This window comes from Cetorhinus maximus, chromosome X (genome assembly GCF_964194155.1).
Source record: "Cetorhinus maximus chromosome X, sCetMax3.hap1.1, whole genome shotgun sequence".
In the NCBI taxonomy this organism is placed as follows: Eukaryota; Metazoa; Chordata; class Chondrichthyes; order Lamniformes; family Cetorhinidae; genus Cetorhinus; species Cetorhinus maximus.
The window spans coordinates 6,648,186-6,666,632 of NC_135917.1; the positions used below are offsets into that span (position 1 = coordinate 6,648,186).

Below are 18,447 nucleotides of genomic sequence, written 5' to 3' on the forward strand. Positions count from 1 at the left end.
GAGTCATACAGACTCAAAACATTATCTCTGTTTCTCTCTCCATAGATGCTGCCAGACCAGCTGAGTTTTTCCAGCATTTTCTGTTTTTGTATTTGTATTTAATACTGCACAGGCACCAGATATACACTCCCAATAATCTCTGCTTGGATTGCTAATGAAATAATACCATATTAGTCCTAATATCTTGATGAGAAACAGCAAAGACCATGCGAACAGTAACATACGCCAAGACTTTATGGCCCCACCGTGGCATGTCTCCCCCCAGCGGATGTGGCAAGCCACTTAAGTCTCCATTCAGTTCGTGGGACTGTAATATCCTGATGGGTGGGAGGGACTAGTAACCAGAGGCCTGAATGATTGCTCTGGAAACATGAGTTCAAAGCCCACCACCACCATGGCAGCTAGGGGACTTTAAGTTCAATTAATAAAATCTGGAATTGAAAGCTAGTCTCAGTAATGGTGACCATGAAACTATCATCGATTGTTGTAAAAACCCATCTGGTTCAATAATGTCCTTTAGGGAAGGAAATCTGCCATCCTTACCTGGTCTGGGCCTACATGTGACTCCAGACCCACAGCTAGTGTGGTTGATTCAGAAATGGCCTAGTAAGCAGTAGTGTGCAGTCTATTGGTACGTTTAATAATACTAAGCAAGTCATTGGTAACACAGAGCACACTCATCGGTAGAGAAAGGGAGGCATAAAAACAAAGGACTCTTCTACCCTTCAAGTCATAATACTTACAAAAATGCTCAGGAGGATCAGGTTCCATGGAAAATACCTCCTGTAACACACAAAAGCATAGTTTAATATTATCTCACATAGTTTGTTAATTGTCTCCTGGAAATCCTTAAAGGGGCTGCTACAAGTTGTTTGGCAAACTTTTTTCCACTTCGGCAAATTTGTGAAGTAACAATCTTTCAGCTCAATGCACATAATGTAAAGAGAACAATGGAAGTTTGGCTTGTTGCTTGCAACAGCTACTGCACAAGGACCAGGAGATTTCACTGGCGTACTGAAGCCAGAAGCTCTGGGTTCGAGTCCCACCCCAAGGTGAAGGAAAGTGCATTCATAACAATGACCAAGTATCAATCTGAAAATTCTTCCAACACACGCCAATGGCAGGTGGCAGGAGTGGGAGAGATTCCTGGTCACTCATGTGATGGAAAGAAAGTTGGAGCATCTACCATCACTATCCGTAGCTCCAGGTTATAACATGCATGTAAAGTGTATGTTGCCACAGCAACTCGGGCTCCTTGAGTGAACTGTAACACACCACCACTGAAGAACATGGCAAATATCAAGAATAAGATTCCTTATCTATTTGGTAAGGTTCCTGCAACCTCAAATTACTGACCCTCCACACATTCGAGGAGTAAGGCTGAGCTTAATAGACTCTGGGGAAACCATAGACAGTGCTACACATGGTCTCCTGCTCTGGTGTCTTATGAAGCACCTCTTCACACAAAGGGGAGTGGAAATCTGGAACTCTCCCCGCCAAAAGCTGTTGAGGCTGTGGGGAGTCAATTGAACATTTCAAAACCGAGATCAATTGATTTTTGTTGGATAAGGAACATGGAACCAAGGCAGGTGGAGTTAAAGTACAGATCAGTCATTGGTCTGGTGACATGACCCAATATTTATCCCTTAACTAACAACTGAAAACAGATCATCTGCTCATTATCACATTACTGTTCATGGGAGCTTGCTGTGCGCAAATTAGCTGCTGCGTCCCCTACACCATAACAGTGATGACACTTCAGATAAGTACTTCTTTGGCTGTAAAGCGCTTTGGGGTGCCCTGAGGTCATGATAGGCGCTATATAAATGCAAGTCTTTCTTTCATGGAAAATAAATAACGATCAAGGTGAGAGGTAGAATGGGCGATTGTCCTGGATCTGGGCCCTGGCAGACACACTGGAACACATGGGCCGAGGGAATATCCGAAAATTGGGCAGCCTCTTTTGCTTCATATGAGTCGCCCTTCCCGATTTTCCGACATGCGCCGTATCCGCACAGCGCATCTGTCCACTGACCCAGGAAAACCTCTCCCACAAAACAGGACAAGTTCACCTGTCCTGTATTCTCAATGGACAGCAACCACTTGACCAAAATGAAACAAGCAACTGGCCTTGGCGGGGAGGAGTTGCCGGGGTAGGGAGCAGGGGTAGGGAAATGGGTGAAGAAGTCTCTTTTTAGGAATTGATTCCCGACTCTGCTATAAAAGCAGGCTTCCCCCTAGCTTTGTGAGGCCTACAAAATACCTGGAGCAGTAACTCCAGCACAATCTATGCATCTTCCAGTCATACCATACATTATCATTCTTCTTCAGTTCTCTGCCCAAAGACAGGTCAAGCCACAGCGCTATTATTTTCCATGCATGTTGTAGTCTGGAGCTATGGATTGTAATGGTAGAGGCTCCGACATTCTTTCCATCACATGGCTGACCAAGAATCTCTCCTGTTCTTATTACCTGACATTGGTGTGTGCTGGAAGGATTTACAGGTTGATAATCAACCTGCTTGGCCACATTATGAACACACCTTCTCAAGTCCAGGCGTGGGACTTGACCCTCAGCCTCAGAGGCAGGGACACTACCCATTGCACCACAAGACCTCCCTTCAGTTGTATAGAAGGGATATCCAGATCTCCAGGGCAGTCTTTCTCTTAAACCACTGCCTGGTCCATTTTCTGAGCGAATTCATTGGTAATGACCTCTAACTTGCCTAATATAGAGGAGAAATAAAACTTAAAGAGATTAGGAAAAATATTCAAGGTTTCCTCTTCTCAGTATCCTGGAAAGCTTAAGGATTTTGGCTACATTATGAACACACCTTCCTTAGCCATTAAGTCCAGGAGTGGGACTTAAACCTGGAGCTTCTGGCTCAGAGACAGGGACACTACGCACTGCGCCACAAGACCTCCCTAAACTATTACTATTGATTTTAATAGTTAATTAAGTAGAATGCTGGATAGTGTAGTGCACAGTTTCACTTCTGCCTCAATACAATTACCTTGGTCCAGGGCAGCAGGCCAGGGTCATATAGGTAACAAAGAAGATAGCACTGTGAATAGGAAAAGAGATGTTAAAGTGACTACAGTGAGCGCTGTTAAATGTTCTCACATATTTACAGCACTGAAACAGGCCATTCAGCCCAACTGGTCTATGTTGATATTTATACTCCACACGAGCCTCCTCCCATCTCATGTTATCAGCGTTATTCTTCCATTTCTTTGTCTGTGTACTCTGTAGCTTCCTCATAAATCTGGTCTGGAAATCATACCATCTTCCCTCTGGGGCACGCACATACAAAGAACATGGCCACATACATCTACAATGCACACATGCAAATACGCAGATATACAAGTATACTACACAGGTATTGAGACACATGCTCGCACATGTTAACAACATAAGAATCGGGACATTATTAATTCACACTTACTATGAAGCCCAGTACCAGCCAGGACGTGCCTGAATGTAAATCTTGACAGGGTCGCTGTACAGAAGGGGGAAAGGAAAAACAATTGAATACAATTTCAGATTGAACAACGTGGAATGGAAATACAGGAGACACTTATGATTCAATTGGAGTGCAACTTGACTCCCGCTCCAAGGGGAGAGCCCTCCCTTGCTGCCAGAGAAATTGAGATGAGCTCTGACTGGTACTGCTCGCCCAATCACAAAGCCAGGACATAAATTGGCTGCGGGCTCATGGCATCATTTACACAGGGGCAAACTGGGGGCAGCAGACTACTCGCCGCACAACCCAGCCCTTTCCTCTAGTAATGTAGGTGGCATGCAGCGGAACTCACCCAGCGAAGGCACTGAAGTTCAAACTTGTTACCGCTGAAGGAGGGCAGCTCCACAGGTGGTGATCCTGGGTCACTCTTTCCATCAATCTCTCCCTGGCTTCCCCCTCAGAACCCGTTGAGTCTTCATTTTAAGAAGAAATTGTCCATTTGTTAAGTACTTTTTGCCTTTCCATAAATGTCATTTCCATGCCCAGTTCATTTCCTCCTCCCTTCCCCATCTTTTCCATGGCAAGCACTCCAGCCTCCTGCGCCAGAGAAGAGAGGGAGATGACCATGCGCAGGCTTGTCACTTTAACAACTGTTTGGCGCTGGGCACTGGTGCCCTCAAATGCCCACGTGATGAATTTGCAATCTTGGCCATGCCAGTTGGGATAGGAAGAGGGGTACAGCGCAAGTGCAGGTTAGAAATTTCTCAAGAGGAACGGGCAAATGAGCCAGGCTGTTTTCATTCTGCTCCTCGAACACAGCGAAATGAGCTACAGGAGTAAATATTGGAAAGGAGGTTCCTGTCAAGCCATTTGTGAGGGGATTTGAATGCAGTGTGGAGCCCTGGGTTGGGGAAAAAGCTAACACATTGACAAAGAAGGTCATGGACAACTCAACTCTCACCTCTGGGTCAAAAGGAAGTTGGTTCATGCCCCACTCCAGGGCTTAGGTTTATGATCTAAGTTCATGATCTGGTGACATACTAAGGGAGTGCTGCATTGACCGAGGCGTAGCCCTTTAACACCAACACTGAAAACAACAACCCACAACAACACTCGGTAGCTTCAAGTGCGATACTTGTGGCAGAACCCGCCTCTCAAGGATTGGCTTCTTCAACCATCAGCAAAGGCGCGCCAAATTTCCCTCATGTTGTGAAAGATCTCGCGGCACTATTCGAAGAAATGCAGCGCAGTTCTCCCAGAGACCCGGCTCAACGTTCCTCCGTTGACCAACATTGTGATGCTACTTGTGGGATCTTGCTGTGCCAAAAATGGTATTTCAGTATGCAAAGTGCTTGGAGTAACTTTTGCGCCGTAAAAATCCACAGCATAAATGCAAGCGCGGTTATTACTTTTGAAAATCGGCCACTTGTGCTCAGGAGCTGAAACCTTTGATAATGAAAATAATTGTATATGTCTTCAGACATGAATATATTCTCAACAATTCCCAAATAGGTTGTCGGTGAGGGTACTGTATGAGGCTTAACTCCCACACTGAGAAAGTGATGAGCTGGTCTCACCAGATGGCGAGAGGGCAGCTCATTAATCTCATTTGAATACTTTTCCTGCGTAACTTGACCCTTGGTCAGGGAGAGTAATCAGGGCGGGCCAGAAAAATTCAGAGCATGCAGCCCTTGAAGAGCTGCTGGGCAAAACCAAAGGGCTGCAGCTGCTTAAAAGGTATCTGGCCACATGGACGAAGATGGCAAAAGCTAAAAATTGTTGGATGGCAAAGTGAGCATGCCACTGCCTGAGGTAGAAGCATGGAGGGTGGTCTTGTTTGCCCCTATAGGGATGCCTCCCCAGAAGATGGCAATGCCCCAGGGGGTGGTGGCCAGACTCAACAGTGTCCACAGATGGCACACGCTAAGGAATCTGGTGAGGCATGGTTACATAATGATACCACGTGCACAAGGCTATATTGCACAAAGTGTTGCCCACTGTTGAACATTTTCGTGCTAGTCCAAACTTTAGAAAGTTTGATCATTGTATCTCATGCATACCCATGCTTAAGTAGGACAATCATTCGAGCTGCAACTTACAATTGAAAGCCCTGCCCTGCTCACAGCTTCCAAGGGTTTCACATTGTAGCACAAACATTGTTGCTTATCAACACCCAGGATAGGCTCTAAATTGAACATATCCCAGTCATTGGTGATCCCTGTACTTTGGGAAAAGCAGCAAAGCAGCGACGATGGGCAGCAGGGTCATACGATTCAGTGAGAAACTAAAGGAAAGTGCAGCCCATACGTTTTGACATGTTAATCGCCCATTTTCACCCAAGTGTCGGCAGAACATCAGTGGATATTGCAGTGTTGGCCAGGACTGAGCCACAGGCCTAACAGTTCAGGAAAGTGGTGACTTTTCCCACCACTACCAATTGGCTAGTGCCCCTTCTGCAGATGGCAAAGCTCTGACCTACTGGCTTGGACCCAAGCTGAGACGGTTACCTCCATTACGGCTTGTCACATGCGCAGCTCACAGTTTGAAGATAGAGTCTGCTGTTAACTGATCTCCCTGAAATGCCCTCTTTCATTTCCTTCCACCTCAATCGTAAAATACTGTACTTAGGGTCCTTCAGTAACCAACTCAGCTTGGGTTAAAAAACGGACTCCCAGAAAATGCAGGATAAAAATTTTGCAAAGACGGAAAAATATCCAAAACCCACTGAAACAGGTACTGTGAGCATTACATTCAGAAACAACGTGTTAAATTGAGAGCTGCTTTACCCATGGTGCCTCCCTTTGCTCCCATTCCAAAGGGAAACACAGGGGAAAAAAAAAGAAACAAATTGTTGGGTATCGCAGAATTGTACGTGTTTATTTGATCTATTTTTGCCTCAGGGCTAAGGCCTAAGCAAGGTGAGTGCACAACATTTGAACATATGAACATACAAATTAGGAGCAGCAGTAGGCCATTCAGCCCCTTGAGCCTGCTCTGTCATTTGATAAGATCATGGCTGATTTGGTTGTGGCCTCAACACCACCCTTGATACCCTTTGACTCCCTTGTTAGTCAAAAATCTATCTACCTCAGCCTAAAAAATATTCAATGACCCTGCCTCCACCTCTTGCTGGGGTAGAGAGTTCGCAACACTCACGACCCTCTGAGAGAAAAAATTTCTCCTCGTCTCCGTCTTAAATGGGAGACCCCTTATTTTTGAATTGTGTCCCCTAGTTCTAGTCTCTCCCACAAGGGGAAATATCGTCTCAGTATCCACCCTGTCAAGTCGTGTCAGGATCTTATATGTTTCAATAGGATCATCTCTCATCTTCTAAACTCCAAAGGATACAGGCCCAGCCTGTTCAACCTCTCCTCAAAATGGGCGCAGGCACCTCAGGATGGCAAAGTGCAGAGAAACGCTGAATTGCAGGCCTGACAGGGATTGGCTCAGGTTCTGCTCTCCTGATTCTACATTCTCCTGGCACCAGTTTCTCACCTGTTCCCTCAGCTCATGGGAGACACTAGTGTCTGACAGCTGAATATTGTCAAGCTAAACGAGGAAGGAATACTGCCCTGATCATTGAACTGACTTTCATGTGGTCAACTCTCATTCTCGGTAGGTTGAGGGAGGGGTGGTGAGCGAGATATGCCAGGGAGGGGAAAATTGAAGGGCCAGTTCATGATGAGCTGAGCCACCTGAGTCAAGCAATGTCTCGCAACCAACTCTAGAATGGCATTGTCCGAGGTTCGGGATCAGGAAATCCAAATGAAAGGGGGCAGGAGAAGAGGACTGCAAACAATGTAAAAACGTGGCCAATAAGTACTTGGTGGCACAAGCTCCTTTTCAAATAGTCACTTAGTACTATAGAGCTTGAGTATTGCTGAAAAAAGAGACATGTTGTCAAAGTTTTTCAACTTGCACTCGTCAGAACAGATGCAAGAATGCTAAATTTCAAAGGGAGCAACATGCAGGGACCTATCCTCTGCAGGCAAAAGGAACACGTCCAGGCATTGTGCCTTTTTTTGAATTAAACAAAAGCATGGGGAACAATAGATCCCTGCTGCATTCTTCAAGGCCTTGACCCATCAGAGTCGACTTGCCAACCAACCAGCGCCCTTTTCTCATCCAGTATAAATTCTTGCAAGAATGCCGAATTTCTAAGGGAGCATCTGTCATGATGAGTGCAAGTTGAAACGCTTCGACAGCATGTCTCAGGTAAAATTGCCTTTTCCCTCTGGATCTTGAGCTTGAATCCTGATCAGATAGAAGGAATGATGGTCTCTTCTAGCTATCTGTCCAATGTCAAATGAGCATGGGTATTCCAAGTCCAGTGGGTTCAGGCCCAAAACCTGCTTTGCTCCAATTTGGCAACTTGCTCACTCATCAAAGCTGCCACAAGGGCATAGAATGGAATGAGTACAGCACAGGAGGAGGCCATCCTGCTCTTCCCTCTTCTCAGCTTGGCTGCTTTCTACCTCCTTCATTCAACAGGGGGCATTTCTTTGACATTACAGTTGTGCCACATTGTTGGAGATGACCAGTGCCACTGGTTACCTGAAATAGAAAATGGTCCCCAGTGCTAACAGTTTAAGGAGAAAAAAAAACCAACATGGGGAGGAAACAATTCTAATATCAACGAATAACTCCAATTCAAACCATACACCTTCTCATTCACTATTACCTCCCAGTAAATCCTTCAATATTTGACAGTCACATTGCACTGACATGGTGGAATTAATCAGACTGACTTAACCCTCAAGCCATCACTGTGTTAAGACAGAAGCAATAGCCTCCTACCAGAAGGTGAACAGAGCAATAACTCCAGCTGTGAAGGAGAGCTGAATCATCAGGATAATATAGACCTGGAAAAGGGAAGAACAAGCTATCAGCCACTGGCACAGGGTACTGAAACGGCAAAGAAACAAGTAACAGTAACTTTCAAAAGGGGGAATTGGATAAATAACTAAAGGGGGAAGATTTATGGGGCCATGGGGAGAGAGCAGAAGAGCGGGACTAATTGTATAGCTCTTTCAAAGAGACAGACTGTACTCTGTATCATTTCACATTTCCTCAATGATTCCTTAGTTTGTATTTTAGTGGCGATGTTAACGGAGTTAAAATGCACTGGTTCATACTTGCATAAAGACAGTTCTCCAGGACAATTTGCATGTTAATAGGGAGAGTTGGTGGCATAATGGTAATATCACTGGACTAATAATCCAGAGGCCCAGGCTAATGTTCTGGGGGCATGGGTTCAAATCCCACCACGAATGCTAGTGGAGTTTGAATTCAAGTAATAATTGAGACACTAGTCTCAGTAATGAAACTATCATTGATAGTTATAAAAACCCATCTAGTTCACGAATGCCCCTTTAGGGAAAGAAATGGCCTACTTGTGACTCCAGATCCACAGCAATGTGGTTGACTCTTAACTGCCCCCTGCAATGATTGGGCAATTAGGGATGGGCAACAAATGCCACCCTTGCCATTGACACCCACATCCCATGAAAGAATAAAGGAAAACAAAAATAACACCATGGCAGTTCAAACATTTCAGCCTGGCAGTGACCAGCAGACCAACACTTTATGCCCTGGGTGAACAGGTACCCACTCAGCAGGTGCAATTTAAAAATGTGCCCATTCTACCGATGCCAAGTTTTGCTCAAAAAGTCCCATCAAAATATGTCTAAACGTAAAATGAGCTCAAATCAAGAAGAGTGCCCAACACATGGCAGATATTTATTTTCTTTAAAGAATGACAGTTGAAGTTTAAAATCACTTAAACCAGTGTTGTATTTCTATATTTGCTCAATACAAACTTACCAATCTCACACAGGACTGGTAAACTAAACATAGGTTCAGTTTATTTGAAAATATAGTACAAGATTGCTCAGCAGACAGGTTTACTATAAAGATTCAACTGCTATTGTTAACACAAAAGTACAGCTGCAATTCCTTCACACCACATGCCGCTAGCTAAACTGAAAGCTACTCTGCGCAATATCTGCTGGTCACATGGTTTACATCCTGGCTACTTAATCATTAGCATATTCACTCTCAAAGTGATATCAGAACAACCAGTGCCTCCCAAACATTTTCTCGATGTGACCCCATTTTAATTGGGTGGGGTGAGCCTTCATCTCTTGGGCTGTGGGGCCATGGCCGCCATTGCTGCCTCTGTGCTTGCAACCCCAAAATCTTGTCTTGCGACTGCACTGGGGGTCGCAATCCACAGTTTGGAAAGCCCTGATTTAAATCATCCTTCAAGCAGGGAAGCTTTTCCATTTTTGATGCCATAAAATTGCACTCAAAAGAAACAAAAAGAAAAATACAGTGCAGGTCTCAATGAGAACAGGCTTGCTTAAAAACGCTTAAGAATTTGCAATGAGAGAGCTTTTCTGCTATGCCCCAAAATTTGGTCACAATTTGCAGAGAGCCTCTAAGCAAGAGCAATTGCAAGAAACTTGCACATGAGGTTCTGTAATTCGGGGAGGGGGCTAGCCTTATAGATGGGCAGAGTGATCGGCAGACAAGGGCAAAAGATCATGGAGATTTGGGTGTGTCAGGTGTAACATGCTCGTACTCAAAGTTCCTCATTCTTTTAAGGCCATGTAATCGAGTTGTGCCCAGTTCCCCTTGTCTCTGGGTGTGAATTATCACTGTTTATTTCAAATGGGTTAACACCTCCATGAAAGTAAGAGCATCAGGGATTTGCTCGCTATCACTTGCCACATCCATTTAACACTGATCCTAGGTTTGCAGTTTGCTTTGAGTGAGAAATGCAAAAGTCAAGCTAAGGAAATTACATTAGGTAGAAATCACAGCACAGAAACTGGCCATTCAGCCCACTGGTCCCTGCAAGGCTCCAGCCTCCACCCACTCCACCACATTTGGGAAATTAAGCACAAATAGAGAGGAGGGAACTGTGCAAGGGGGAGAAAGATGGAACACTAGGAAAGCTAAAAGATCGACAAGGATGGAAGAGGGAGTGCAGCAAACAAAAGCAAGTTGGAATTGCTGCATTCAGCGATGCTCCCTGAAGACTCCATTTACCTTTCTGATGAAAATCCGTCGGACATTCTTATCATCCCAACTGAACGAGGAAAATAGCTCACTCTCACCAGAGAAACCACCACTTCCATAGCTTGGGCTGCGACCTGAACAAAGGGAGAGATGGAAAACACACATCAGTCCAGCACAAGGACAAAGACCTTTCCAAAACAAGACTAACAACATAGTGTCCAGCTGTGGCTCAATGGACAGCACTGTTGCCTTCACCTCCAGAGATTGTCCATTCAAGTCTCACTCCTAAGACACAACTGTAAAACTTGATGGTGGTACTCCAGTGTGGCACTGAAGGAGTGCTGCACTGTTAGGGGTGATGTCCCTTTGGAAGAGACATTAAACCTGTTTGCCCTCTCAGTTAAAAGATCCTGTGGCACAATTTTGAAGAAGAGCAGGGGAGCTCTCCCCAGTGTCCTGGCCAATATTTATCCCACAATCAACCTCAATTGAGAATCAAATTATCTGATCATTGCTGTTTATGGGAGCTTGCTGTGCGCAAATTGGCTGCCAGATTTCCTATATTACATCAGTGACCACACTTCGAAAAGTATTTCATTGCTGTAAAGCACTTTAGGACTTCCTGAGGTAATAAATGGTGCTATATAAATATAGTCCAATCAGCTTGCTAAACATTTAATGCTTTGGGTGATGTCTTATCATTGAGCTGGGGTGCAGAAGACTTGTGCTGGGTACCACCTTTGGGCTTGATGCACTCACGCAAGCTATTTTAAGCACATCTGTAACATGTTTGCACAAATCTCTGTTATTTTAAGACAAGTGCTAACCTATTTAAGAGCTGAGAGGGATCCTAGGAGCAAGACATACGCCACCAAATCAAGGGGAGAACTCTGGGAATAAACCCTCACAATCACCTCATACAGTAAAATACAAAATGTCAAGATCAGTGTCATTAAACATAGCACATCCCATTGTCTGATAAACACTGGAGAGGATACAGCCTGGCTGACATGCTCCTACTCACCTCTGTTCCTGCCCCGAACCCCAAACATTTTGGCAGTGATCCCAGAGAGAGACCAAGGGCTGATTTTTTACTTCAGGGTGGGAAACAGGAGTCTGGACTGTTTCTGGGTCCCGAACCCTCTCCCAGGGTGAAAAATGTCAGTCTTTGGGATTTTCCCGGAGGCACCTCTTTAATTCCCCGACCAATCAAGGGCAGCGGGTGGGTTCTCAGGAGGGCCAATCCAAGCCTTCCAGCTTGAGAGGAGCAGCAGTCAGCAGTAGAGGAGAAGAAGAGAGAGGGCGCTTCAACATGGAGGTGCCCTTGACCAACTAAAAATTTCAAATAGAAAGTAGAAAAAACAGCCAGGCCACCACAGTGAGGTCGGAGGTCGGGGGTCGGGGGTGGGGGGAGGGTGTCCTACAGGGTGGTCTTTGGCTGGCAGGGAGGGCCTTTAGGCCTGCCAAGGAGTGCTGGCACCCCAGCCTGCCACTGATCCCTGCCTCCTGGCAACGGATCTGCCCCAACATTGTGTCAGGAAACTGGGGGCTGACTGGGAAATCTCAGGTTTATTTTTCAGGCTTCCCGCACAGCAAGCCCCCCCCCCCCTGCCCACCGCTGGGCGAATCCCAGCAGCGATAGGATGAGGCCCTTAACTGGGCATTAATTGCCTGCATAAGGGCCTTATTTGGTGGGGGATGGGCAGGAAGGGAGACCATGAGCCTTTTTGCCAGGGACTTATTTGGGGCAGAGGCCAGAAGACAGCTGAGTCCCCACCTGGCACCCTCCTGCCCGATTAAATTCCACCCACTCTGGGTGTCTTAATAACCCTTTCAAGACACCAAAGCAGAACTGGATAGCCACCTGGAGTTAGTTGTAAATTCAGCTTCCCATCTTTAAACAACATTGACAATAACATGGAAATAAGTTCACAGCCTTGCAGTGTCACATATGAAAGAAACTTCCTGAATACAACTGAAGGAAGCTAAGAATGGGTCTGAAGTCATATGTAGGCCAGACCAGGTAAAGATGGCAGATTTCCTTCCCTAAAGGGCATTATTGAACCAGAGGAATTTTTTTACAACTATCTGGTACAGGGTAGTTTCATAGTCATCATTACTGATACAAGTTTTTTCATTCCAACTTTATTTCATGAACTGAATTTAAATTCCCCAGCTGACATGGTGGGATTTGAGCTCATGCCTGTACTCATTACTCTGGATCGGTAGCACCAATAACATGACCACGATGTTACTATTCCCCTATAGCCAATTAATCTCTTTTAGTGATACAGATTAAGGCAGAAGTTCCCAAACTGTGGATCATGGCCTCTGGTGGGGTCAGGTGACAAGTAATTGGGGTCATGGCTGGGATTGGCTCTGAGGCCCCATCACACCCTGGCTGTTTTATTTTCTCTGGCCCAGGTTTGCTGGGAAGGGTAGAGGTGGGAATGAGCTCCAAGGCAGTATTAGTACCTGCCATGAGCATGCCTGATTTTTTTTTTCTCTGACCTCAGTTCACTGGGAGGGGAGGGGAGAGGAGAGTACCTTCAAGTGACCCCTTGCATGACAGGGTCACATGAATCAACGATTGGAAGGTCAATGAGTGGGGGAGGGAGGTCATACTGCAATTGGGGTGGGATTAGGAAGGAGCCCCTGTGTTGAAAGTTCCAGGACTCCTCATTGGCATGGTGCTTCTCTAACCTGGAACTGAACAGTTTGGCCTAGTGAGTACATAAAATAACATTTTCAGAAAATAGCTAAACACAGACTTTCATGTGTGCATGATGTGTTGTATGTTTATCTTTAATGTGCGAACCTTAATAATTAAATATTGAATGTTACTATCTTGCTGTTTTTACTTGTTGGCATCTGGGGTCATGCCAATTTTGAAGCCTCAAAATAGGGTCACAGTGAGAAATGGTTTGGAGCATTGGGTTAAGGGGTTAACTTTCACGGACTTCAATATGAAAGCTGGTTGTAGAGCCACACTGTGGTCAAACACAGTTACTGCAGCAATCACAAAGCAATGAACAGCTACCACACAGCGCCTCCCAGTGGCCATCTCTCGCTACTACAACAATGTCGCATTTTGTTTCAAAACCGGCTTCAGCGCCGCCTTGTGGCAAACTGCGGGATCACAGTGCGTTGTGTCTAGAATTTATTTGAGAGTAGGTCTGGGAGCGTTTTACAGCTTGGCGCGGGCTTGTAAAGTGACCCTTCATAAGCCATTATTGGCAACAGAGCTGCAGTTGCTCATTCCACAACAACAGCCTGCATTCTTTCACATATTAAAACATTCCAAGGAGCGATTATAAAACAAAGCATGACACCGAGTCACATAAGGAGATATTAGGACAGGTGACCAAAAGCTTGGTCAAAGAGGTGGGTTTTAGGAAGAGAGAGAGGTGGAGAGGCAGAGATTTAGAGAGGGAATTCCAGAATTTGGGGCCTAAGCAACTTAAGGTATGGCCACCAATGGTGGAGCGATTAAAATTGGGGATGAGCAAGAGGCCAGAATTGGAAGAGCACAGAGATCTTGGAGGGTTGTAGGGCTGAAGGAGGTTATGAAGATAGGGAGGGGGCATTTTTTATACTCATTCATGAGATGTGGACATCACTGGCAAAGCCAATCTGTCCCTAATTGCCCTTGTAAAGGTTAGCTGCATTCTTCAGTGGCTTGCTCGGCCATTTTAGAGGACAGTTAAGAGTCAACCACATTGTTGTGGGTCTGGAGTCACAGGTAGGCCAGACTGGGTAAGGATGACAGATTTCCTTTCCTGAAGGACATTAGTGATGGGTTTTTACAACAATCAATGATAGTTTCGTGGTCACCATTACTGAGACTAGCTTTATATTCCAGATTCATTTAATGAGTTAAATTTAGATTCCTCAGCTGCCATGATGGGATTTGAACTCACATCTCTAGATCATTAGTCCAGGCCTCTGGATTACTAAAGCCAGTAACACAGCCACTATGTTGCCAATCACCCTATGAGGTCAAGAATGGATTTGAAAGCAGGGATGGAGGCGTTGTTAGACCAGGAACTAATGTAGATCAGTGAGCACAGGGGGTGATGTATGAATGAGACTTAGGATACAGGCAGCAGAGTGTTTGGATGAGCTCAGGTTTATGGTGGGTGAGCGGGCAGGCCAGACAGACCCCATTTTCCAGGTATAAAGAAGTACAACAGATTTGGTTGGCTCAATATCATGGAATGCAGAGAAAACACAAGAGAAGAGTGACTGAGGAAGGAGGAGATAGAGCGAAGAGGAGAGAGAGTTAAAGAGATAGAGATATTGCTATACAGATCTTAATCCCACTGTCTATATGTATATCGAGATAGAGAGGGAGAAAAAAAGAGAAAGGGGGGTGGAGAGAGAGAAAGAGGGAGTGAAAGAGAGAGGGAAAAGAGAAAAAGAGGGAAAGAGAGAGAGAACAGGAGAAAGAGTGAAAGAGAGATGGGGGAAAGAGTGAGAGAGGGAGAGAGAGAAAGTGAGAGGGAAAGAGAGAGTGTGGGAAAGAGAGAGAGAGAAAGAGGGATCGAGAGAAAGAGATGGAGAGAGACAGAGAGAGAGAGAGAGAGAGAGCTCTCTGGGTCCCAAGTAGGGTTTAAGCCCACAAGCTTTAAACACCAAGGCGAGAGTGTGACCTCTGAAGCTAGCACACAAGCAGCATTCTAATATTAATGTCATCAAATAAATATTTGATAAGTGCTCGAACTGGAGATCATACTCACTGAACCAATGTGAGAAAGATAAACAGGTAGATACATGGGCACAGATAAAGCCAACAGCTACAGCAGGGGTGCACTTCCTCCAAGCTTCTCCATAAATTAGAGGGGGCGGGGAGGTGGGGGGGGTGAATCTTAATTTAACCCAGTCGCCAGGCAGCTGATGGGATCGGCTGCAATGCTGGTTTTCCACCCCTGCCACTCCATTGAGAAAGAAAGGCACCCAACCCCTCCCCCTAGGAGCTGGATTAAAATTACCTCCAGGGTTTCTGCACACTTCTGCCAAAAATTATGCCAGCAGAGCAAGCAGGGGGTCTGAGGAAGATTGTTCCCAGTGTACAGAGAGTTTCCAAAACCTATATCTCATGGTCATGTGCTCAGGGGAACAGGATTTAATACACACAGTCACCATCTGCTATTATCACCTCTGAAACCCCATTTCTCTGTTCTGTGCAAAGAATTTCCTGTCAGCTATGAACACAACAGATTACAATGCAGGTGACCCTCAAGTCCAGGTCATTGCCATGGCAACCTGTTGAGCAAGACACTTCATGTTAATTTAGCAGGAGTTAATGGATTGGAGTGCGATAAGCTGATGAAAAGAGCATATAAAAACAAAAACCTTGCATTTATATAGCACTTTTCACCACCACCGGACATCTCAAAATGCTTTGCAGCCAATGAATTACTTTTTGAAGTGTAGTCACTCTTGTAATGTCGGAAATACAGCAGGCAAATTGCGCACAGCAAGCTCCCGCAAACAGGGATGTGATAATGATCAGATAATCTGTTTTTGTGATGTTGATTGTGGGATAAATATTGGACAGGACACCGGGGAGAACTCCCCTGCACTTCAAAACAGTGCCATGGGATTTTTGGCACAAAGTGTTATCGGATGTCTTCTCTCCCTCACCTTGGATGCCCTGTGGTACAAAGCAATCCTACGCTTGAGGGTGGGTATGGACCCCTGCCAACACTGTTCCGTGACTGACTGCGACTGTGCCAGTGTGAGACAGTGCTCAGGAGAGAGGCTCTCCATCTTGTTCCTTCTCCGGCTGTCTCCTTGTTTCTAAATCCGTTTCTCCCCCTACCCTCTGCAGACCCGAGATCTGGAACCCATCATGGAGGGAGCTGTTAATTTGAAAAGTGGCCTTGTTTTATCATTTCATCACACCACCAATCGAGTTGCCAACCCTCCAGAAATTAAAGGATTAATCCCCAGGACCCTTCTGTGAGTAAAACCACAGGGGCAATGAAAAAAAAATTTTGAGCATTTTGTTTCTTGGTTATAAAAATATTGCACATGGTCAGGGAGACAAAAGGACTGTTTGACAGTCAAGAATCAACCAATTCGCTATTAAAGAGTCTACTCACTTTCCTATTGGTGAGGGGAAAGCAGGGAACCAGGAGAATAGAACAAAAAGCTACTGCGGATGCTGGAAATCCAAAACAAAAACAGAATTACCTGGAAAAAACTCAGCAGGTCTGGCAGCATCGGCGGAGAAGAAAAGAGTTGACGTTTTGAGTCCACAGGACCCTTCAACAGAACACCAGAGAATAGGCCTGCTGGTTAACCAATGGCAGGCTTGTGGTGGCAGGAGGTCATGTGATTAAACCTCCAGGACTATGTCCAACCAGATTTGGCGAGCCCTAACAACAACTTATATTTATGTGGCAGTGTTAATGTGATAAAACGCCCCAAGGTGCTTCACAGGAGTATTATAGAACAAATTATGACACCCAGCCACATAAAGTGATATTAGGTCAGGTGACCAAAAGCTTGGTCAAACAGGTTTTAAGGCCTTAAGTTTAAGGCCTCCTACCTGCTCACACAGCCAGGTTATGGTGCTCACTAGTTGGACACCCAGTGTATGAGGCAGAGGGGGGGGGAAAGGAAACAAAACAAGAGCATGATAATAAAAGCTAAATAAATAGAGATGCAACTGCAATCTTTCACGTGCTTTTGCTAAAAGTTTTACTTACTTGGATCCACGTAGGCCCAGCTGGGGTGCATAGGTGCTGATGGTGATGGGCTGTTATTCTTGGCGCCCACAGTTGCCTCCTCATAAGTGGGGGGAGCAGTTGATGCCGACATGGGTTCTCTTTTCTCGGGGCCTCCCTGTTCGCCTTCTGAATTTGGGGTTTTGGTTGCGGCAAAAAGCTGCAGGTAAACAAAGACAATACATGTCACGCTGGGTTAGGGCGTCTATATTAACCTGGGGGAGTCTTAGAGTGACACAGATCAAGTTGCAAAAAATGAATTTCTCCTCCTCTTCACCCTATTTGAGAGTTTTGGTTAGTGCTTCTCATGTTTATTGGGATATGAATGAACTGGGCAGAGTCTACAAAAGGAATTGTGCTGACTGGATTTTTCTTCTGTGTAACAAAGGCATCAGGCCCCAACAGAACAGAGCAGATTGGAAAAACCAGAACCGTTCACCCTGTGCTCAATATGTATCAGCTGCTAAACGTCACAAATCTACTTACCTTATTGTGTCTCAGCTAAATTTACCATCGTGTATCATGCTCAAATTATTTTGAATTCAAGCTTCCCAAAAACCAGCAGCCATGAAGAGGCCTTGAAATCGTGGTCCTACCTTCCCTTCCGAGTTACATGATGAAAGAGCATTAGTGAAGAGGATTAGGTAGTCTGTCAGCTCATGTGATGCTGACAATTCTCATCACTACAGATTACTAACACACTAAGACTATTACTCAAGCATCGGATCTCTTAGCCTACTTCTCTGATGATCATGGCAGTGGGGAACAAAGGTTGGTATTGCCATCAATTGAAAGCCATTGAAATAGATTCAGAATGCTCTTGAGTTCCAGCTATTGGTCCGGTAGGCTGCAAAGGCTTAGCTTCTTCCCCAGGTTGAACAGAAGGGGAAATAAATACGTGTAGCAGACATGTGCTAGATATTTTTTAAAAATTCTTTCATGGGATGTGGGCTTCACTCTCTAGGCCAGCATTTATTGCCCATCCCTAATTGCCCTTGGGGAGGTGGTGGTGAGCTGCCTTCTTGAACCGCTGCAGTCCATGTGGTGTAGGAACACCCACAGTGCTGTTAGGAAGGGAGTTCCAGGATTTTGACCCAGCGACAGTGAAGGAACAGCGATATATTTCCAAGTCAGGATGGTGAGTGACTCGGAGGGGAACTTCCAGGTGGTGGTGTTCTCATGTGTCTGCTGCCCTTGTCCTTATAGACGGTAGAGGTTATGGGTTTG

At 45.4% G+C, this 18,447-nt stretch overlaps 1 protein-coding gene across 1 annotated transcript in view; it reads right to left on the reverse strand.

The window, feature by feature from the left end:
• The window catches only part of LOC144672596 (protein lifeguard 2-like), a 32,644-nt gene extending 14,818 nt beyond the window's left edge, over positions 1 to 17,826 (reverse strand). Inside the window, exons 1-7 of the mRNA XM_078534419.1 lie at positions 17,707 to 17,826; positions 17,203 to 17,380; positions 10,517 to 10,620; positions 8,261 to 8,325; positions 3,446 to 3,499; positions 3,014 to 3,064; positions 744 to 783 (exon numbers count right to left, since the gene is read on the reverse strand). Of these exons, the coding sequence (XP_078390545.1) occupies positions 744 to 783; positions 3,014 to 3,064; positions 3,446 to 3,499; positions 8,261 to 8,325; positions 10,517 to 10,620; positions 17,203 to 17,314 (426 nt within the window). The 5' untranslated portion in view covers positions 17,315 to 17,380; positions 17,707 to 17,826. The remainder of the gene's footprint in view (positions 1 to 743; positions 784 to 3,013; positions 3,065 to 3,445; positions 3,500 to 8,260; positions 8,326 to 10,516; positions 10,621 to 17,202; positions 17,381 to 17,706) is intronic.
• Between the last annotated feature and the right edge of the window lie 621 nt (positions 17,827 to 18,447).